The sequence below is a fragment of the Mastigoproctus giganteus genome, chromosome 9 (assembly GCF_048544385.1).
Source record: "Mastigoproctus giganteus isolate SK-2022 chromosome 9, ASM4854438v1, whole genome shotgun sequence".
In the NCBI taxonomy this organism is placed as follows: Eukaryota; Metazoa; Arthropoda; class Arachnida; order Uropygi; family Thelyphonidae; genus Mastigoproctus; species Mastigoproctus giganteus.
The window spans coordinates 110,698,385-110,722,964 of NC_143583.1; the positions used below are offsets into that span (position 1 = coordinate 110,698,385).

The following is a 24,580-nucleotide window of genomic DNA, read 5'->3' on the forward strand; positions in this document are numbered from 1 at the left end:
AGAAGCCTATGATAGATACAAGTTGATCTGTAACCAAGTTACAAAGGAGGTTAGGCAGGCGAAGGCAGATTACGAGAAATCTTTGGAAAGGGATGCAAAGAAAAACAGCAAAGAGTTCTTTACTTATGTAAACTCTAGCAGGAAGGGGATGAATCAGATTGGTTCACTTGATATCGACGGGTCAACTGTTGATGATCCTGCTCAGGTAGCTAACAAACTGAATGAATATTTTGCATCGACATTTACACATGAGGAGTTATTCAGCGAGCGGAATGCCAGAGGTGTATTCAACTCTGGCAGTAAGCTAGAGAATCTTGTAATAACTGAGTAAAGTGGAGGAGAAATTGTTGAAGATAAATACAAGAAAGGCACCTGGGGTGGATGGGATCTATCCAGTTATATTAAAGGAGGCAACAAAGGGAGTAAGCAAACCCTTAGAAATAATTATGAGAGCTTCCTTGGACTCAGGGGAAGTACCCATGGACTGGAGATTAGCATTAGCATTAGTAGAGGCATCTGATGCAAGAAAGCAAGCTTATGCAGCATCAGCCAAAAAAAAAAACCACTTCCACTTCACCCCTCTGTTCGTTCAAAATACCTGTCCAGCTGAGCCTTAAACTTATTTAGGCTATCAACTTCCACGACAAGGGATGGAAGTCTGTTCCACCAACCAACCACCCGCTGGCTAAAGGCAAATTTCCACACGTCTATCCTACATCTGTCTTTCCTCAATTTGAATTTATGCCGTATCAGTTGATCATTCTGAGCGAGAGGAAGAATCCCATCAGCATTGAGCATGCTCAAGCCATTCAAGACTTTATACTCCTCTATCAGATCACCTCGCTGGTGCCTAGTCTCCAGACACTGTAATTTGCAAAACTTAAGCCTTTCTTCGTAAGAGCACCCCTTTGTTCCATTCACTAATCTTGTTGCCCTTCTCTGTACTCGTTCCAGCAGCTCTACATCCTTCTTGAAATGAGGCCTCCAGACCTGTATACAGTACTCTAGGTGTGGCCTGACCATTGCCTTATACAAGGGAATAATCACCTCCTTATCCCTGCTAGAAAAATTCCTAATTATCATTGACAATACACCATGAGCTACTCTTGCAGCCCTCCTGCACTGCTCAGAGATGTGCAAATGTGACCCCAATTCACAAAGGAGGATCAAAGGGCGACACAAGTAATTATAGACCTGTTAGTTTAACTTCTGTTCCTGGAAAATTAATGGAGGTACTGGTTAAAGAAGCACTGCAGGATCATCTAGACAAGACTTCAGTTATAGCTCAGACACAGCATGGTTTTGTTAAGGGGAAGTCTTGCCCAACCAATTTGATTGGATACTATGATGCAGTCACAAAAGAACTGAATGCAGGGAATAACTTTGATATTATATACTTGGATCTTAGAAAGGCTTTTGATACTGTTGCACAAATTGGAGCAGTGTGGCATTGGAGGCAAATTGCTGCTATGGATAAAGGGGTGGTTGAGGGGGAGAAGACAGAGAGTGGTAATCAATGGACACTGCTCATCGTGGACTAATGTTATTAGTGGAGTCCCTCAGGGTTCAGTATTGGGTCCATTATTGTTTTCTGTATTTATAAATGATATTGATGATGGTATATCAAGCTTAATGTCCAAGTTTGCAGACGATACCAAGGTTGGCAGGGTTGTCAAGGACACTATGCTACTGCAACAGGATCTGAAAAGGTTGAGCAGATGGGCTGAGAGGTGGCAAATGAAGTTTAACATTGACAAATGTAAAGTACTACATATGGGAAACAGCAACCCCAGAGCAACGTATCAACTCTGTGGTACTACACTGACAGTGGTAGATAGTGAAAGGGACCTGGGGGTGGTTGTGCAGGCAGATATGAAGTTTTCTGAGCAGTGTAGATGGGCTGCAAGTGTAGCTCATGGTGTATTGTCGATGATATATAGGAATTTTTCTAGCAGGGATAAGGAGGTGATTATTCCATTGTATAAGGCAATGGTCAGACCACACCTAGAGTACTGTATACAGGTTTGGAGGCCTCATTTCAAGAAGGATGTAGAGATGCTGGAACGAGTACAGAGAAGGGCAACAAGTTTAGTGAATGGAACAAAGGGGTGCTCTTACGAAGAAAGGCTTAAGTTTTGCAAATTACAGTGTCTGGAGACTAGGCACCAGCGAGGTGATCTGATAGAGGTGTATAAAGCCTTGAATGGTTTGAGCATGCTCAATGCTGATGGGATTCTTCCTCTTGCTCACCTGAGAGGGCATGAATTCAAATTGAGAAAAGACAGATGTAGGATAGACATTAGGAAATTTGCCTTTAGCCAGCGGGTGGTTGGTTGGTGGAATAGACTTCCATCCCTTGTCGTGGAAGTTGATAGCCTAAATAAGTTTAAGGCTCAGCTGGACAGGTATTTCGAACGAACAAAGGGGTGAAGTGGAAGTGGTTATTTTTTATTTATTTGTTTTTTTTTTTTTTGGCTGATGCTGCATAAGCTTACTTTCTTGCATGAAATGCCTCTACTAATGCTAATGCTAACAACAGGTTTTTTCTGGCAGACTATTTAATAGCCAGCCTGCAAAAAACAGTTTTAAAACCAAAAACTCAAAATGTAAAGAAAACTAGACCTTATGAAGATACTTAACCATAACTTCAAAAAGACACATCTCATGATGCATGACAAAACATACAGGAAGAACGTGCTCTAGAAATCAGACAGTTTTTACCATTTTGCCCCTCCATTAAACACAGTGGTGTACTGCACTGAGTGATGAAAATCGCTATTTCATACTATTGCCTAGTGTGACAGAAACTTGGCCAATCCACTGTGATATGAATATCACACCCCAGTCCCTGCTTACACTTGTTCAAAACTGTGTGATCATCTGCAGCAGTCTAAACAGCATTTTTAGACCTTGCACAAAGGATATATGCACGGGGTTACTTAACAGTCCACCATTGTGAATGTTTAAGGAGTGGATTTGGTTGTCACAGAATGATTCTGTCTAAGATTTCGGAAATAAATCTCCTTTATATTTTGTTAGAATTGCTTATCCTGTTCATTGCTAATGGAAGCAAGATTTTCTAGGAAAAAAATTATGAGCGTGCAAGAAATGAGCCTCCAAACTCATCTTACATCCTAATTTTTGAAATGTACTCATATTTTCAACAATACTTTAAAAAATGGCATCTTTCTTGTTCTCTAAAAAGTTGTGAACATTTTTTAAGGAAATCCTTGGCTCTTTTTTTTAATTGTGGTCATTATTTCTTCAAATTTCTCATCTGTTAACTTTCTTATCTTTAGCCCAATGAAAATGCTCTCTTCTGATTTTGCCTCAGATAAACTTGGAAATTTAATGCAAAGATACTTAAAGCAACTACCACCCTTGTCTAAAAGAAACTGTTTAATTAGCCTAAACTGATATTACAGTAATATAACTTTTATTGGATTTGATACTTTTTGAAACTGTACTGGGTGGTCACTGCTTCCCTGACCAATGCAAACTTTGTACTCCACTGAAACACGGCATTTTCAAACATGAGTAGTAACAAGTTAAAAAAGTAAATATTAAGGATGTTGTTATTTTGGTAACTTCTATATTAAATTGTTACTTTTATTCCTAAATAACTAAGTGGCATAATAAATAGGAAAAATCTTGTAAAAGTAACAGATTTCACACTAAGTTAGTCAAAAATAGTTTGTTTGTTTTTCCCCTTGAGAAAAATATAAACAAAAAATTAATATAAAGAAACGGCGTGTGTACCCTGTATGCACAAAACATGTTTAATTTTATGTGAAAATATCTTTGATAAAAATCAAAACCATTAAAATTTTTAAAATCAAACAGCTACAACCTAAGTTATACATATAAATTAACATGTGACACAGAAGCCTATGATAGATATAAGTTGATCTGTAACCAAGTTACAAAGGAGGTTAGGCAGGCGAAGGCAGATTACAAGAAATCTTTGGTAAGGGATGCAAAGAAAAACAGCAAGGAGTTCTTTACTTATGTAAACTCTAGAAGGAAGGAGATGAATCAGATTGGTCCACTTGATATCGATGGTTCAACTGTTCATGATCCTGCTCAGGTAGCTAACAAACTAAATCAATATTTTGCATCTACATTCACACATGAGGAGTTATTCAGGAAAGGGAATGCCATAGATGAAGTAAACACTGGCAGTGAGCTAGATGATCTTGTAATAATTGAGAGTAAAGTGGAGGAGAAATTGTTGAAGATAAATACAAGAAAGGCACCTGGGGCGGATGGGATCTATCCAGTTATATTAAAGGAGGCAGCAAAGGAAGTAAGCAATCCGTTAGCCATAATTATGAGAGCTTCCTTGGACACAGGGGAGGTACCCACAGACTGGAGATGTGCAAATGTAACCCCAATTCACAAAGGAGGATCAAAGGCTGACACAAGTAATTATAGACCTGTGAGTTTAACTTCTGTTCCAGGAAAATTAATGGAAGCACTGGTTAAAGAAACACTGCAGGATCATCTAGACAAGAATTCAGTTATAGCTCAGACACAGCATGGTTTTGTTAAGGGAAGGTCTTGCCCCACCAATTTGATTGGATACTATGATGTAGTCACAAAAGAATTGGATGCAGGGAATAACTTTGATATTATATATTTGGATCTTAGAAAGGCTTTTGATACCGTTGCACATGGAAGACTGGTGCACAAATTGGAGCAGTGTGGCATTGGTGGCAAACTGTTGCTATGGATAAAGGGATGGTTGAGTGGCAGAAGACAGAGAGTGGTAATTAATGGACACTGCTCATCGTGGACTAATGTTATTAGTGGAGTCCCTCAGGGTTCAGTGTTGGGTCCATTGTTGTTTTCTGTATTTATAAATAATATTGATGATGGTTATTGTTGTTATTTGGTTTTTAGGAGCATTAGCAACTAAGGCCATATTGCTCCGGGATATGCGGTGGTCATTCCTTGACCTTTCCGCATACTCCGTATTTGGTGGTGACGGGCTCGAACCCCGGTCTAATCAAGAAGCATGTGCTACGCACTGCTGCTCCTTCCCACCTGGCTACGGAGGCGCGCATTGATGATGGTATATCAAGCTTAATGTCCAAGTTTGCAGACGATACAAAGGTTGGCAGGGTTGTTAAGGATGCTACTGACGTTATGCTGCTGCAACAGGATCTGGAAAGGTTGAGCAGATGGGCTGAGAGGTGGCAAATGAAGTTTAACATTGACAAATGTAAAGTACTACATATGGGAAACAGCAACCCCAAAGCAACGTATCAACTCTGTGGTACTACACTGAGAGTGGTAGAGAATGAAAGGGACCTGGGGGTAATTGTGCAGGCAGATATGAAGTTCTCTGAGCAGTGCAGACGGGCTGCAAGAGTAGCTCATGGTGTCTTATCAATGATATACAGGAATTTTTCTAGCAGGGACAGGGAGGTGATTATTCCCTTGTATAAAGCAATGGTCAGGCTGCACCTTAGAGTACTGTATACAGGTCTGGAGGCCTCATTTCAAGAAGGATGTAGAGATGCTGGAACAAGTACAGAGAAGGGCAACAAGGTTAGTGAACGGAATGAAGGGTTGCTCTTACGAAGAAAGGCTTAAGTTTTGCAAATTACAGTGTCTGGAGACTAGGCACTGGCGAGGTGATCTGATAGAGGTGTACAAAGCTTTGAATGGTTTGAGCATGCTCAATGCTGATGGGATACTGCCTCTTGCTCTGAATAATCACCTGAGAGGGCATAAATTCAAATTGAGGAAAGACAGATGTAGGATAGATGTGCGGAAATTTGCCTTTAGCCAGCGGGTAGTTGGTTGGTGGAACAGACTTCCATCCCTTGTTGTGGAAGTTGGTAGCCTAAATAAATTTAAGGCTCAGCTGGACAAGTATTTTGAACGAACGGAGGGGTGAAGTGGAAGGGGGGTTTTTTTTTTTTTCTTGGTTGATGCTGCATAAGTTTGCTTTCTTGCATCATATGCCTCTACTAATGCTAATGCTAATGAATGATGTAACGTTTTATATTCATGCCCGCTACCATTAGTCATCTAGGAAGTGACGTCAGTTGTATCATTTCCAGCTAGCATTTTCATTACCAATTGGTTTTACTTGAGTCCAAAAAATTTAGTAGGTGCCACCAAAGATGTTTTCACAATAAAAATCTTATGTAATTAAGAAAGGGTACTATTTCCATGCAGCAGGCTTTTAGTTAAATTGAAATGGTGGTTCTATAAAATAATGTTACTCTGCACTAGATTTTGCTGTTGGTCTTCTGAGGATGCTGTTATCCCACCACTTATAGTGACAGAGCCTGGGCTTAGGCTCTAGAAATAACTACATTTGCAAAGTAGTAATACAGTCGAATCTCATTAATACAAAGTTCAAGGGACCTAAATTTTCACATTTTGTAATAACAAGGTCCCCTAAAAGTGTAAAAATTTTACCTTTTCTTTTTTGATACATACCTAAGAATAATAATAAATAATAATAGTATCAAAATTAAATGCAAAAATAAATTTAAAAAAATAAATAAAAATAAAACAAAATTAAATGCAAAAATATTTTAATAATTTAAATTAATAAAATAAAATAATAAAAATAAAAAATAATAAAAACAAAAGCCTTGTCTTACATGACAGTAAGAGGAATAACACATTTTTTAAAAGATTTTATTCTATTTTTAAGAAAAACTAACATAAAATCAATTAACAGAAATGAAAATATTGTACAGCATATATTTTGATATATTCAATACTTCAGTATCACAATAAAAAGAATTACAATCTTAACATACAAACCATTAACTTTCTTAATAATTAATCATATTTAAAGAAAGAATCCAATGTTGTGCACAGTTTTAGTCCTATATGCATTTTTAACTACAGCACAGACATTATCAAATGCATTCTCTATTATGCTCAATGCAATTTAGGCATGTTTTTTAGATGCCAGTGTGTGTGTGTGTGTGCTTCTTCACTTTTCTGTCGCTGGTAACAAATAACATCATCATTCTGCTTGGTGCTCAGCAGCTCTTCTGATGTCAGCATTGCTGTGGTAGCAACTATATAATCTATCTTCACAAACTCTTCAAATTTGCTCCTTCAAATTTTCCCATTCCTCAATGTTATAGTTTTTGTTTTTCAATATTCTCTTCAAAGCCACTCTTTCTGAAGCAGTTGATTATTACACCTGATGCAATACTTCCCAAGCAATAACAAGATTACAGATGGCATCCAAGCCATTCCAATTTGGCTACAAATTGTTCCCTCCTCCTATGTTGTGGATCAAGTACCTTATCAGGCAGGTTCTATACGCTCTCTTTGAGGTTATAAATAATGCCTCGATCCAGTAACTGCATAAAACTGATGGTTTGGGAGGTAAAAACAACAGCCATAATACGAGGTGCTATTCGAATGTTACAGAAATTGAATGTTGTGCGGGAACTACATCTAGTACAGACTTGTGGCACTAGGTAACGCTGCATGCATCCCTTGTGAATCAGTGTGCTACGTGGTGTTGGGCTGGATAGAGTCACTGAATATTTATGCACAGTTCTTTGGCGGTGTGTTTGTGATGACTGATGTGAGAGAGCAACGTGCTTGCATCAAGTTCTGTTCCTTCTTTACGATACAGCAGCAGAAACCCATAAGAAGCTGAAACAAGCTTTTGGTGATAATGCTTTAGGCCAGATGCAGACCTACTACTAATTTAACCACTCTAAAAACAGTCAAATGTCAGCTGATGACGACTCACTCTGGGCATCCATCATCGAGCATCACCCCGGAAAATTTCATAAAAGTTTGGGCTGCAATCCGTGAAGACCGCAGGCGGACCATCCACAACATTTGTGGCACTGTAAGACTATCGTACAGCACGTGTCAGTGGATTTTGTTAGACGAGTTGAACATGAGAAGGATTGCAGTCAAGTTTGTGTTACGATTACTGAGTGAAGACCAAAAGCAGCATTGCAAGGAAGTTAGCAGAGCTCTTCAAAAACAAGCCAGGAGTGATCAAAACTTCCTTTCTATGGTTGTCACTGCTGATGAGTTGGGTATGTGAGTATGACCCAGAAACCAAGCAACAATCATCCCAGTGTAACCCATCTTCACCCTGACCGAAGAAAGCCAGACAAGTGAAGAGCAATGTGAAGAACATGCTGATCTCTTTTTGTGAACATTGACAGGATTATCCATAAGGAATTCTTCCCTCCCGGCTAGACCATCAATGCAAAGTTCTACTGTGACGTCTTGAGGCGGTTAAGGGAAGCCGTCAGGAGGAAACATCCAGAAAAGTGGCACACAAAGAACCGGATCTTTCATCATGACAATGCGCCAGCCAACACATCTCTTGCTGTGGTGCAGTTTTTGGCATCCAACAACATGAAAATCATCCCCACCCCCTTATTCACCAAACTTATCCCCCTACGACTTCTTCCTCTTCCCAAGGATGAAAATCAAGCTGAAGGGTTGACGATTTGACAGCGTAGAAGATATCCAAACTGAATAGCAGGCGGTGTTGAACACTATGACGAAGAAGGACTTTCAGGACTCATTCAAATCGTGGGAGAAGTGCTGGGATTGGTGTTTACGCTCTCAAGGGGACTACTTCAGTGGTGACGGTGGTGAATAAGACCTACCCAGGGTGAGTCTAATTTAATTTTTAAATACATTTTGGGAACTTTTGGGTAGCACCTCGTATTTGTTAACTTAAGTGTCTCAGCACAATGTGCTGTATAATGATCTAGAATCATCAAAATGTTCCTTTTTTTTCTGAAGCTATATAAATAGCTTCTATCCACTTTTGATAACTAAGACTGAAAAATTTTGACAGTAAGCCAAGTAATTCTATTGGCCTCATAATCACAGGAAAGTTGGTAAACTTCTTTAAAACATCTTAGCTTGGAAAACTTACACAAGTGCCATAGTTTTGTACTGCCATCTGAACTGCAGCATAACAGAACAGTGAGTCTTTGTTTACTTAATTATCCACCATGACAAGATTCTCCTCGAACAGCAAATGTTTTATTTGGCAGCAAATTATAAAATAAACCTGTCTTGTCAAGATTTTGCCTCATATTTTTCAAGAATAGACCGTACAGAACACAACTAGTCTGTAGCCTTTTCTTTGTTGACTAATCCAGACTCACTGCAAACATTTTGCAAAACCAAGTTATTCCTGTCTTTAAATCTTTGGAGCCAGCCACAAGGAGTCGCAAATTTCAGGTTGCTGAGCTAGATAATTTGCCTTTTATTGCAAAATCAGGCCTGATATCGGCAGATTAGATGCATGCATTTGTTGGTACCACTTGAAAAGTTTTGTTTCAGGCTCCTCGTGTTTGCACCATGAATTTGTTTCTTGTTTTTTTTATCACTGCTCCTGTGTCACACACTTCTTCAAGTTTCTTTCTTTTTCAGTATTGTAGAAAAAGTAGGTAAAGGGATGTATTCCTTTGCAATGTCTGTTTTGCTTCATTCCATTCTATCAGCCTCTTGTCTAATTTCAGTTTAATTTCCAGGCTTAACTCCATCCATTACCATTTTGTTGCCATAACACTGCTAGGTGAGATTAATATAAACAAACTTTAAATTTAAAGACACAAGTTCCAAAAAAGACATCAGCTCAGATAAAATGGCACAAAAAATATATTATACTGTAGCAAAAGACTCTTTGAACTGGTGCAACGATTACGACTGACCTTAATCCGTCGAGAGCAAGGGAGCAAGGAACTTAGAACTGTTTTTATTATTTTGTTAATTTAACAGCTCATCCTTCACAATGATGTTTCTCAGAGTGCACTTACTTTGTAGCTACCATAAACTGGTTTTATTTTTGCAAAAGTACATTCTAACAAGTCGATGCTATCCTTCGGAAAGCAGGGAACTAGTTGGCCAGAGGCAATAAAAGGGACAATAATTGGACAACTGTGCCAAGATTTGTATTAAACGTACAAAATAATAATATTTATTTCTCACAAGGCAAAAACAAACTTTATAATACATATTAACTGAATTTTGTAATAAACAAATATATTTATATAGAAAACCTATCCTTTCACAAGGGAATGGTATGTGTTCATGTAACTAAGTACTTTGTATAAACCAAATTTGCATTAACAAGATTTTACTGTAATTGTTTTTAATCAGATAACATTGTGTACCACTTGGAAAAATCTCCTAATTGAATATCACTGATTGAGCAAGCTTCAATCAATGATATTCACTGAAAGACAATCAACAAAACAAGTAAAAGAATCAACTATTATATATAACTGATCAATGATTGGTCAATCTCTATACTCCAATATTGCAAGGCAATAACAGGCTAAAACTGTCTATACTCCAATATTGCAAGGCAATAACAGGCTAAAACTGTCTATACTCCAATATTGCAAGGCAATAACAGGCTAAAACTGTTCCAAATGGTCCATGAGCCCCAGCAGTTGAAAATAATTTCTAAGAACAGAAGCAATCTAGAAATAATTCTCCAACATCTCCCTCTCTGGCAGGCAGGATACAAAACAGGTCACTCCTATGAGAAGTGAAATAAATTTGGCTTCCCTCAACCTTTTTTAAATTTGAGAATTTGTTCCAGTCTTCAAATACAGGATACACCAAAAAATGAACCATCCAGTGCATTTCCAATTGCCTGATCCAGGAGGGTGGGGGGGATCATTGAGGGCAAAAAAACGGAAATAGGGGAAAGTAATTTCACCAAGGGGAAAAACTACTTCCACAAGAACAAGTGGAAGTTCTTAATCCAGGGTTCAACTTTGCAACCACAGCTAATCCCTCATACTTGAATTTCCTACACAGCTCCGCCCCATTGCTAACAAGATCCAAGACACCAGGGCAGAGCTGTGTCTTGACCTTGGCTTCATTGTAGAATTCAAGATCAAGTTCATTCTATCATACTCTTTTTGGCTGAGCAGTAACTAGACAAATGCATAAAACTGTCAGAATCAAGACCAAGTGATTCAATTGCAGAGATGATTAAGCTCGTTTGTGAGCTTGTATGTCATACAAGCTCACAAATCACTATGAGATCCCAACCAGTATTCAAATTGGAAAATATAAAAACCAGAATGCTAATATTGACAACAAAAATAAGATTAATTATAATTTTATAAAATATCTATCCAGTATATGCAAAAATATATACTACAGTGCTTAACAATTTTATTATGACCATGGGGGGTTTGGGCTATATGCAAAAATGTGTAGACATCGCATGGTGTGTGGGCGGATGTGTGTACGCAGGAAAGCTCTATAGTCATGTGACCTGACTAATCTCTAAATCATTCACCAGAAATGTGAAATGGAATTTTTTTATTATTATTATTACTACTAATATTTTAGCCACAAGAATACACCTATATTTGTATATAAGTTTTATCTATAGAAGTGTGTGTTCGCAGCCTGATTTGCATGTTGTGTGGGCTGAAACACCCAGAATAACTCATGAGGAAAGACCTTACACCCACTGCCTGAGATTGGATAACCACAGCGCCTTGACTGAAGAGGAGTTTAGAAATTCCTGCAGTGGTCAATGGGAATTGAATCCAGGCCTCTCTAAATGAGTAGAAGATGATATCATGCTGACTAAACCATCACAGAGGAACAAGTCTTTAAAGAATGGAAAAATTCCCAGAAAACATTTGGGAACAGATGAAACTGCAGCCAAAAATGGAAGGTGACAGAGTGAGGTGCTCAATGTATGCAGCACATTATGTGGAAATTTTACCAAACAATGCAATAATTAAAATCCTCTTTAATGTGGGAACATAGCAACGTATCATTACCTGTACCATGTGACAAATTCTACAAAAAAAAAAAAAAAAAAACAGGACATTAACCAGAAAATGTCTGTGCTGCTGCTAAAAACACAAACGATAGATGCAAAAGAAACAGCAGCAGGTCAAAGTGAATACTTATAGTTTTCAGCACTGATGGAAGATTGCATATATGGATGAAACCATATAAGGGAGCAGAAGCATCCTGTTGTGAACTGACAGTAAAGGCTGCAGAAGGAGGTGTAATAAGATGGAGCATATTTCTGTAACATATGCTAAGTCCCTTAATTACCACGCCATATCTGAATATCTCTGTTATTTAGATACACCTGGCAATGGTGCATGTTTACACCTATGGAGAGGGGTACTTTCAAGATGAAAAGGTAACCATACACTGCACCAAATGTGTGAAAAAATGGTTTCAGGAATGCAAGGAAAATGTCAAGCATCTAGGCTAGTCCAATTATCTGTAGGATGAACTGGAAAGGCATGTTCATCAGCATGACCCTCTTCCCATGTCCCTCCAGAAACTGAGGACAGTTTTGTTATATTAGTGGTACAATATTCCATACATCAAATAAGCAATTAACTTGTGATCCTAATAAAGGTAATGTAGTTTTCATGTTCAGTCTTTCACAGAAAGGAGACAGAATGTGAACACTTAAGAAAAGTCATGTCTTCTAATCACACTGATTCAGTCTTCCTGCAAAACCCCCTTGCCATATGCTGAGGTATTGATAATCCTTCTTTCAAGTTCAGTCAATATGCTACTTCTTTCTCTTGGTACTGTTAATCATGTAGTCTTAATAATCACACTGTTATTTGTTGCAGCTACTGTCCCCTTTCCATGAAAAGACTACAGTAATTCAAGTAAATTTAAGGCATAAAGTCTCATGCTACAAGAGCTATAAAACACTGACTTAGTTTTCTCATCACTGTGTACAAAAATAGGCTATGCTCCCCTTATATAACAATAGATTACAGTAATATATAATTAGAATTAGTAGAGGCATATGATGCAAGAAAGAAAGCTTATATAGCATCAGCAAAAAAAAAAAAAAAAAAATTGCACTTTTTTTTTTTTATGAAAACCCCAAACATGAAAGGTATCAAAACCTATAGTACTTAGTACCATGCATGGGTTGAAGGAGAAGTATGGGGGGAGGGGGATGCCAGAAACTTTGCTCTAGAGACTAAACATGGGTTTCACCACTTCAAGCCTCCAATAAGCAAAGTGGTGGTATTTCACCGGTTGATGAAAGTCATCTACCACCTACTTCCCATTTCACCCATCCATTCACTCCAAAAGTTTGTCCGGTTCTTCCCTGAATTTATTTAAATGGAAGTTTGTTCCAGCAACCAACTACCTACTGACTAAAAGCAAATTTCCACACATCTATTTTACAACTGTCTTTCCTCAATTTGAATTTATGCCACCTCAGGTTTGTAATCTGAGCAAGAGGAAGAATCCCATCAGCATTGAGCCTGCTCAAAATATTCAAGGCCTTACAATTTGTAAGACATCATGCAAGTAATGAATGCTTGAATATGAGAAACACCAACAGTGTGTTGGTTACTTTTAAAATGAACTGCAACAATTTGGATGTTCTAACACTAATTTCTACTATTTGACCAATGGGAACAGCATTTGAAGTTGTGTGTGTTTGCAAAGGGAATGTCTGTAACCCTCATGATCTTGGAAAATGCATTTTAAAACTGATGAGGTGTTCAGTACTTTCCTCTTGAATTCAAAATTATTATGGCAGTTGGATGTCAGCAAACATATCAACTGGAATGGCATTCTGGCACATTCAAGTGCTGATTCATACCAATAAAAATAACAACAAAAAAATTTAAAAAATTCAACAGAGCCACCACTGTCTACAGCATCGCCTATGTAGATACTTACTGCAGCTTACTTTCTTCAGAAATTTTCTAACTGGTATATGATTAATTCTAGCACTTTCTAAACAACTGTTCAGTAATCTCCTATTATTTTCCCAGTATTATACCCAGTTTCAGTCCTCACAAAACTAGGATAACACTAACACTTTTAGTATTATAAGAATCTCCAGCCAGTCCTGGCGGATTCTTATAACACTAGCTTCCAATTTACTTTATATTGAAATAAGATGGTTCAAAATAAGCAAGAACCTGTGCTAAGAGTCAACCTATGCTTTTGGCCAAAAAAAACCACTACCTAGTGAGTATCCCAAACACTTATTAGACAGTGTTTAGACTGCTTAGTGTTTAGGTTTAGGCTGCTAAGTGTTGAAACAATTAGCCTCAAAAACCTGGTCGCCATGTCCCCGCTTAAGATGATACCTGGATACGATGCTGCCTGAAAGGCATACTATTCTTTCTTTTTGTGCACAAAAGCTCTGATTTGAACCTTATAATGTCAGCAGTTTTTTGCAGTTCAGTTTTATGTCTTATTTAGTATGCAGATTAAACATTTTCTTTACAACATGCTGACCAGATGAGGTTGGTCAAAAACCGTATGATCAAAAAGCAACCAGAGAGATCACTGCTGCAGATCAATACTCTTGATCTGCAGCAGTGATCATTTGTGTATAAAGAATTTGCAGATAAAGGAACCACTAGGTGGCAGTGATCATAGTGTACTGATGTGGGATTTACTTAAAGATATAATTACCATCTGGGGAAAAGGAAAGGGTTTTTGCTACCGTAAAGGTGACTACGGTGGTCTCAGACAGTTTTTAAATTCTGTACAGTAGGATTAACTGATGATGTTATCAACAGCAAATTTAAGTGAGAAAAATTCAAGGAATTAATCGTGGAAGCTACTAAAAGTTTCATACCTATTAAGAAGTACTGTTCAAGGTTTAGGCCTAAATGGTTGTCAAATGAACTAATGAGACTCGTAATAGAGAAGAAAAATGCATGGGATGCATATAAATTATCAGGCAACACAGAAGCCTATGGCAGATATAAGCTAGTCTGTAATCAAGTCACAAAGGAAGTTAGGCAGGCGAAGGCAGATTAAGAGAAATCTTTGGCAAAGGATGCTAAGAAAAACAGCAAGGATTTCTATACTAATATAAACTCTAAAAGGAAGGGGATGAATCTGATTGATCCACTTGATATCAATGGTTAGACTGTTGATGATCCTGCTAAGATGGCAAGCAAACTGAATGAGTATTTTACATCTACATTCACACAAGGAGTTATTAAGGATTGAAAATGCCAGGAGGTTATCAAATTGTAGCAGGGTGCTTAATGATTTTGTAATAACCGAGAGCAAAGTGGAGGAGAAACTGTTGAAGTTAAACATAAGAAATGCACCTGGGGGTGGATGGGATCTATCCAGTTATATTAAAGGAGGCAGCAGAGGAAGTAAGCAAACCCTTAGCCATAATTATGAAAGCACCTTGGATTCAGGGGAGGTCCCCGCAGACTGGAGATGTGCAAATGTATCCCCAATTCACAAAGAGGGATCGAAGAGTGACACAAGTAATTACAGACCAGTTAGTTTAACTTCTGTTCCAGGTAAAATAATGGAGTCACTGGTTAAATATGCATTGCAGGACCATCCAGACAAGACTATATATAATTCAGACACAGCATGGGTTTGTTAAGGGAAAGCCTTGTCTGACAAATTTGATTGGATATTATGATATGGTTACAAAGGAACTGAATGAAAAAAAAATAATTTTGATTTCATATACTTGGATTTCAGGAAAGCTTTTGACACAGTTGCGCATGGAAGACTACTGTACAAATTGCAGCAGAATGGTATTACGGGTAAGTTGTTACAATGGATAAAAGGATGGTTGAGTGGGAGAAGACAGAGGGTGGCAATCACTGGGCACTGCTCTTTGTGGACTAATGTTATTAGTGGAGTCCCACAGGGTTCGATGTTGGGTCCACTGTTGTTTTGTACATTTATCAATGATATTGATGAAGGTACATCAGGCTTAATGTCGAAGTTTGCAGATGATACAAAGGTTGGCAGGGTTGTTAATGACAGTGTGCTACTGCAACAGGATCTAGAAAATATGGGAAGATGGGCTGAGAAGTGGTAACTGAAGTTTAACATTGACAAATGCAAAGTACTGCATATGGGAGAAGTAACCCCCAAAGGAATGTACCAACTATGTGGTACTACACTTAAGGTGGTAGAAAATGAAAAAGACCTGGGAGTAATTGTGCAGTCAGATTTGAAGTTTTCTGAACAATGCAGACAGGCTGCAAGAGCAGGTCATGGGGTTTTGTCAATGATATACAGGAATTTTTCTAGCAGGGAAAAGGAAGTGATTGTCCCTCTGTATAAGGCAATGGTCAGGCCACACCTTGAGTACTGCGTACAGGTCTGGAGGGCCTCATTTTAGGAAGGATGTAGATTTGCTTGAGCATGTACAGAGAAGGGCAACAAGATTTGTGAGGGGAATGAAGGGATCCTCTTACCAAGAGAGGATTAAGTTCTGCAAATTGCAGCGGCTGGAGAATAGGCACTTGTGAGGTGATCTGACTGAGGTGTATATGGCCTTGAATGGGTTGAGCACGCTGAATTCTGATGGGATCCTTCCACTTTTTCATATTACGAACCTAAGAGGGCATAAATTCAAATTGAGGAAAGATAGTTGTAGAATAGATGTGTGGAAATTTGCCTTTAGCCAGCGGGTGGTTAATTGGTTGAACAAACTTCCATCTGTCGTTGTGGAAGTTGATAGGTGAAATAAATTTAAGGAGGAACTGGACAAACATTTAGAGGAAATGGTCGTGTAAAAATTTTTTTTTTTTTTTGGCTGATGCTGCATAAGCTCATACACTTGCTTTCTTGCATCACATGCCACTATTACTACTACAGTTGTGGGGGGGGGGGGAAGCAAAGCTCCTGTAATTATTATTAGTATTTGTTTATAGTCAGAAAATAAAAATCACACCCACCCACCTTGGTTTGGATTTTGAAAGTCTCACAGATGCTTTAAATGCATCCAAGTCTTTCCACAACTGCAAAATCTTCTCTTCCTCTTTGGGAAAGTCAATAAACTCAGGAACTGGTTGAACCATTATTTACAAAAATACAGTTCTGAAAAAATACATTTTAACTTTTATCAAAAAATGAATTAAAAATAGAAGTGATAATAATAATAATTCTTTATGGCAAAAACTAAGCTATTCAGTTTGTACAGGAATTTTTGCCTCTTGCAATTTAATGTTAACATGTTTTTGTTTCTTCTGCATTTATACTACTATCTATAGGTAAAACAGAAACATACTTCACCACCATGTCAACTTACAAATTTTAAAAACAAAAGGAGAGAGATTTTTCAATTAAAAATTAAGTCAGTTATTTCTAATCCAGACTTTTTGGCCTCAAAACTAACTTTCATCACACACTTACCTGGCTTACACAAACTGGAGAGCTCATCGACTGACAAGTTTCAAATGTCAGCAAAAATACTAAAATGGGAAAGGAGGAAAAATAGGTTGAATTTCTAAGAAACCAAAAATTTATTCCAGCTTGAATTAAATACCCTCACATTTATTACAACTTAGATAGCAATCCACAGTTTATCAGTTTTATTATATAGAATGGTGAATGCAATGCAATTTATGAAGGTTGCATGTGATCATTGCAATTACAGAAAAAAGTTTTTTTGTTCTTTTTCTTTTCTAATTCAAGAACACAATGGTCAACATAACTCACATAAACATTTGAGCTGACCATGATTCAGGCTCACATGACTGCTAAAAATGATTAGTGCAGTTATTCTTATGTAGTTCTGCCAGATAAACAGAATTTTATTATTATTTTTTAAATACTCAACTAGTAGATTAATAGCAACCATAAGCAGATACAAAACAGATTCTTACAGTGCTTTGACTGGGACATGCAGATGTCATGAAAATATGGTTAGGGAAAGGAGGATTACAAAGCTTGATAGGGTATTAACAGGACAAAACATTTTATGGGTGGTGTTATTAATTGCATATGCATTGTTAAGTCATCAAATGCAAACATAGGTGTATCAGATATATGGTGCCACTTTGACATAGAAATGCAGAATTTGAATATGGTGAGCACAAAGATTACAGAAACAACAGTGTACCTGTTGTTTCTGTACAATGGAAGGAATAGTTACACTCTTGGTTAAAAAGCAAACAGATTTTATGGCAGTACAACCGATTAACAGGAATTGCCAATTTAATGTCGTCAGGTTGGTGTGACATAAGCACCAGGAAAACAAAAATGAGAGTAGGAGTAGGTTATAGGGCAAATGAATATAACCAGCATAATGAATAACTATACAAACAAAATGAAGTAAATCAGAATATTACCATGGGGAATTTTAAATTCCAGATAAGGAAACAGTGTTAGGTGGGTTGGAAAACTACTAGCTTGAGGATATACAACACCCTAACTGATTAACAATAACCACAGGCAGAGGTGAGAGTGATTCTTGCACTACTTCTATTGGAATGAGCAGCTGCCTTAAAAGTAAAGTGCTGGGGATTTCAAAAACTACTGGGAGTAATCATAGAACAAGTAAATACATGGGCTGTGTTAGGGTAATTAAGAGTAAGAACAGGTGCATGTATACTTGCATGTACACCAATGTGGGAGCATAGTAAATAAATTTGATAAGTGCTTGCAGAGACATCAAATGCAGACATTGTTGGGATATCAAAGACATGGTTTCACTCAGATATAAGGGATGCAAAATTTGCATATGGTGAGTACAATGTGTACAGAGACTATAGGAGAGGGGAGTGTTATGAAGTATTAGTTAAGAGGCACATAAAATATAAGGCAGTGCATCCAGTTGACATGGGTGGCCAGTGCAATGTTGAGTCAGTCTGGTGTAACATAAGCACTGGGAAAGCAAATATGAGAATAGGAGTGTGTTACAGGCCTAATGACTCTGATGAGTACAACAAACAACTGAATAAAGAAATAGAGGGGACCAGTAAATCAGAATGTCTTATAATAGGGGATTTCAGCTTTCTAGATATTGAGTGGAACTAGTAGACTGGTATACTAGTAAGACTTGTGGATTTACTGGTTGACTGTTTTCTACAGCAGCATGTCAGACAGGCAACAAGAGAGAATAATAAGCCTGATCTGATCACACTGGTCAGCAAAAAAAAAAAAATTTTTTTTTTGCTCCCTGTTAAAATTCAGGGTGATCCTTGTAGATTTCACATTGCTGATTTCAAATATGGCAACCATATTGCTGTAACACTCACCAATTTTAAGGGAGAAGTGATTAAAGTCAAAAACTAAGTTTCTAATAAAAAATCTTCACTTCATATTTTTTAAGAAAATGTTACATATGGTACTAAATATTGAAACAATGGGTCTATTAACCTTATTCTATTTGCAAACATTTTTATCTGATAGCAAATCACTTCTATTGTTGATTTTTATAATCATCCATTGGTGTTTCCTGTATGAAATTTCAACAGTAGTCTGGCAACATATTTGGACTCCATGTTCCCTGGTGTCTTTCTTCCGTTTGAGAAATATCTTGGTGAAAGAGGCCGTTGTAGCCTAGTGGTCAGGCGTGCGGGTGCATAAGTACACGTGCCTTGAGTGACCGGGGTTCAAGCCCATGACTGCTGAATATGGTGCTGTTTCTTGTATTCTGTCTATCTTATGAACTCTGATCATTTGGTCGTCCCAGAGTATAAACAGAAAATTTATTTATTTATTTATGTTCGTTGGAGACCACTTCCAAATTTTCAGGAAAAAAAAGTTCAAAAACTAAGTTTCTAGTAAAAAATCTTCACTTCATATTTTTTAAGAAAATGTTACATACAGTACTAAATATTGAAACAATGGGTCTATTAACCTTATTCTATTTACAAACATTTTTATCTGATAGTAAATCACTTCTATTGTTGATTTTTATAATCATCTGTTGGTGTCTCCTGTATGAAATTTCAACAGTAGTCTGCCAACATATTTGGACTCCATTTTCCCTGGTGTCTTTCTTCCGTTTGAGAAACATCTTGGTGAAACCTTTCACCATGTTCATTGGAGACCACTTCCAAATTTTCAGGAAAAAAAGTTTAAATGGGAATGTAAGAAATGAAAATTTGAAGAAATTAAACGACATGTTGCATCCAAACTCTCTGTACACTAAAATTAGCTCATCCATAATTTCACTGTAATTTTGCGATTTCTCATTGCCTAAAAGTTCCGGCAGACATTTTCGAATGACTTCCAGGCTCTTAATTCTGTAGTATTCAATTTTTTAGTGAATTCCACATCTTTGAATAGTAGTTTGATTTTAGGACCCACAAAAATTCCCACTTTTATCTTGGCCTCACTGATTCAAGGAAACTTGATCCTCAACAGTAAAATCCTTCTTTTTTGTCCATTGCTTTCACAGATATTTTTTTATCAAACCTAGCTTGAAGTGCAATGGAGGTACTATATAGATTTTTGAATTATCCACCAAAGGAGGATGTGCTACATTTTTTCTGGCCTGATGTAATTTCTGAATGGTCTGGCTATTTTCTTAACCTGTAATAGCAATCCATCACTCGGCTGTCCCACTCGAATAAAAAGCAGCAGTATTTAGTATTGCATCTACCTTGCAACCCAGTCGGCAAAGCTACCACTTTTAAGTTGGCTCAGATATTCCATTTGTATTCTTGATAGCATATTTTTTGAAAAGGAACCTGTAGGTTCTCATATATGTTTCCCTCATATAAACTGTATTGGTCAATGGTTTAGATGAAACTTATTTCCATTGTGGAGTAAAACTGATTTCAGGCTGACCTTTGACGAACCAATGAAAAGCCTCACTGCTTACGGATGTGCTCCAGATGTAACACTTTCATCCTTTCATTAATTCCTGGACATTGTTACAATAAACCAAAGCACCATCCACGGAGTAACAGGTCATCGTGTTATATTGCCTCTTCCTATAAAAAGACACCTTGACACCCTTTTCAAGAAAATTCTTCTGCTGAAGCTGTGATCTTAGTAATTGAGTCTTGGTTTTGGCGAGGTCAAATCTCTGACCAAATCATTCAATTCTGCCTGAGTGATTATTTCAGTATCAAGAGTTGAAAAGTTTGGATCTGTACTCATTTTGGGTTTTGAATCTTCTGGAGACTCCTTTTACAATCCTGAATCAGAGTCAAGTCCATAAGTTTCTGGTGGCTTTGGCACTGTGTCATCGTAAGGAACCGGCCTTAGAGCAGAAGGTACGTTGCGATACTCTACTTTATGCTTGGATTTGCCAGAAAAGCCAGACATATTGGTCATGCAAAAGTAACAATCGTTTATGTGGTTTTGAAGTTCCCACCATATCATCAGAACAGCAAAAGACATTGATTTATGACTACCTCTAAGCCAGCCTGTTAATGTCTTTGAACATGAGCTACAGGAAATCATTGGAGCCCACACTTTTAACTTCATCTCTGACCTTATACAAAATAGAGTTCATAGGCTTTTCTCACAAGTTGTGACAGTAGCTTCGCTGTGATTTTAATACTATTTCTCTGCAAATGTAGCAAAAGCTATCAGGCTTATTTCGGCAAGAACCCAACATATTTCATGTACAGTTGAGGTACCCGCACATAAGAACACAATTAAGAAATTGTAGATTTTTATTTATAATTCAAACACAGTTCACGATTTACAGTTATGCACACAACACGTTTACAAACAAACAACAAATTAAAACACTTGTTCACCACTCACTCTCTGAAACACATACACTTTTTGAAATACGAAAATACTTGCTTGGTGCAGAACCCACTTGTATATATATACCAGTAGAGAAGTTTCTAGAAAACTCACAATGTGCCTAGAGAACTCCATAGAAACTTCTAGAACCTTTCAGAAACAACCCGACCTTTCTTCCACATGTAACAATATTCTAGAATGTTTTGGAACATTCTTTAATGAGAAATCTCCTGAATATTCTAGAAATCCCTAAATGTTCTAGAAAAAAATAAATAGATAAAATAGATGGAAAAGATGAATAAGCCAAATACAGGTCTTGGTTTTCGATCATTAACCTATAATATTTAAAAACTGAGGGTGATGAGAACTTTTTAAGTACATATAATGAATTTTTGAACATATTTCCTATGAGAATCTGTCGAAATTATTTCAGGGAGGAAATTGATGCAGACCAGTATTATCAGCAGTGATTATTCGTGCATTAATAATCTGCAGATAAAAGAACCACTAAGTGGCAGTGATATTGATGTGGAATTTACTTAAAGAAATAACTGCCATCAAGGGTGAAGGGAAGAGTTTTTGCTTTTGTAAAGGTGACTAGAGCAGTCTCAGATAGTTTTTAATTCTATACAGTGTGACCAACTGATGATGTTACCGTGAGCAATTTCTAAATGGGAAGCATTCAAAGAATTAATCATAGAAGCTACTAGGCTTTTCATAACAACTAAGAAATACTCTTCAAGGTATAGGCCTAAATGGATATCAGATGAACTAATGAAGCTCGTGGCACAAAAAATATTCACAGGATGCACATAAATTATCAGGCAAATATAGAAGCCTATGGTAGATATAAATTAGTCAGTAATCAAGTTACAAAGGAAATTAGGCAAGCAAAGGCAGATTACGTGAAAATTTTAGCAAAGGATGCAAAGATTTGTATTTATGTAAACATTACAAGGAAGGGGATGAATCAAATTGGACCACATGACACTGATGATTCGAGCAACCTGAGCATTTTTTCTGCTCAGGTTGCTGAAAAAATGAATGAGTATTCTGCATCTACATTCACACATGAGGAATTCTTTAGGGAAGTGGATGCCAGATGTTTATCAAACTGTAACAGGGAGCTATGTGATTTTGTAATAACTAAGAGAAAAGTGGAAGAGAAAAAATATAGGCACCTGGGATGGATCAGATCTATCCAATTATATTAAAGGAGGCAGCAAAGGAAGTAAGCAAACCCTTAGCCATAATTATGAGAGCATCCTTGGATTCAGGGGAGGTCCCCACAGACTGGAGATGTGCAAATGTATCCCTAATAGAGAGTGGAGAGAGAATAGAGAAGACAGTGGTAATCAATGGACACTGCTCATCGTGGACTAATGTTATTAGTGGAGTCCCTCAGGGTTCAGTATTGGGTCCATTATTGTTTTCTGTATTTATAAATGATATTGATGATGGTATATCAAGCTTAATGTCCAAGTTTGCAAACGATACGAAGGTTGGCAGGGTTGTAAAGGACACTACTGACACTATGCTACTGCAACAACATTGACAAATGTAAAGTACTACATATGGGAAACAGCAACCCCAGAGCAACGTATCAACTCTGTGGTACTACACTGACAGTGGTAGAGAATGAAAGGGACCTGGGGGTGGTTGTGCAGGCAGATATGAAGTTTTCTGAGCAGTGCAGATGGGCTGCAAGAGTAGCTCATGGTGTATTGTCGATGATATATAGGAATTTTTCTAGCAGGGACAAGGAGGCGATTATTCCCTTGTATAAGGCAATGGTCAGGCCACACCTAGAGTACTGTATACAGGTCTCGAGGCCTCATTTCAAGAAGGGTGTAGAGATGCTGGAACGAGTACAGAGAAGGGCAACAAGATTGGTGAATGGAACAAAGGGGTGCTCTTATGAAGAAAGGCTTAAGTTTTGCAAATTACAGTGTCTGGAGACTAGGCACCAGCGAGGTGATCTGATAGAGGTGTATAAAGCCTTGAATGGTTCGAGCATGCTCAATGCTGATGGGATTCTTCCTCTTGCTCAGAATAATCACCTGAGAGGACATATATTCAAATTGAGGAAAGACAGATGTAGGATAGACATGAGGAAATTTGCCTTTAGCCAGTGGGTGGTTGGTTGGTGGAACAGACTTCCATCCCTTGTCGTGGAAGTTGATAGCCTAAATAAGTTTAAGGCTCAGCTGGACAGGTATTTCGAACAAACAGAGGGGTGAAGTGGAAGTGGTTATTTTTTATTTATTTATTTTTTTTTTTTTGGCTGATGCTGCATAAGCTTGCTTTCTTGCATCAAATGCCTCTACTAATGCTAATGCTAATTCACAAAGGGAGATCAAAGGGTGACATGAGTAATTACCCTCTTAATTTAACTTCTGTTTGGGGTAAAAATAATGGGGTCACTGGTTAAAGATGCATTGCAGGATCATCCAGACAAGACTGCAGCAATAATTCAGACACAGCATGGGTTTGTTAAGGGAAAGTCTTGTCTGACAAATTTGATTGGATACTACGATGTGGTCACAAAAGAACTGGATGCAAAAATAATTTTGATATCATATACTTGGATTACAGGAAAGTTTTTGATACTGCTGTACAAATTGGAGCAGTATAGCATTAAGGGCAAGTTGCTGCTAAGAATAAAAGGATTGTTGAGTGGGAGAAGACAGTGGTAATCAATGGACACTGCTCTTTGTGGACTAATGTTATTAGTGGAGCCCCTCAGGATTCGGTTTTGGGCCCACTGTTGTTTTCTATATTTATCCATGATATTGATGAAGGCATATCAGGATCAATGTCCAAGTCTGCAAATGATACAAAGGTTGGCAGGGTGGTTAATGACAAATTATTTTACCCTCCTGGTGCAAACCCTCCTGGTTTGCTCCAGAAGTAACACTACATTGTCTTCATGTGCAACTCATCGTACTAAGCAGATGCTGATTAGTGTGAGTGGAATAAATCCACTACTAATGATACTCTAACATCTAATAATCTCAGCTGGCAGCTTCCTTTAAGGTGTGGATCTAGCATACTTCTACCATCAAACAACTTCTATTCCCTTTCCCAATCCACACAAGAAAAGAAAGGGGAAAAATAACAATAATTTATA

General features: G+C 37.6%; 1 protein-coding gene across 2 annotated transcripts in view; it reads right to left on the bottom strand.

The window, feature by feature from the left end:
* Positions 1-24,580, bottom strand: part of IleRS (Isoleucyl-tRNA synthetase) — a 430,056-nt gene that overhangs the window by 403,141 nt on the left and 2,335 nt on the right. For both annotated transcript variants that reach the window (XM_090381523.1, XM_090381522.1), the window contains exon 2: positions 16,696-16,833. In XM_090381523.1, the coding sequence (XP_090237649.1) occupies positions 16,696-16,814 (119 nt within the window). In that variant the 5' untranslated portion in view covers positions 16,815-16,833. The remainder of the gene's footprint in view (positions 1-16,695; positions 16,834-24,580) is intronic.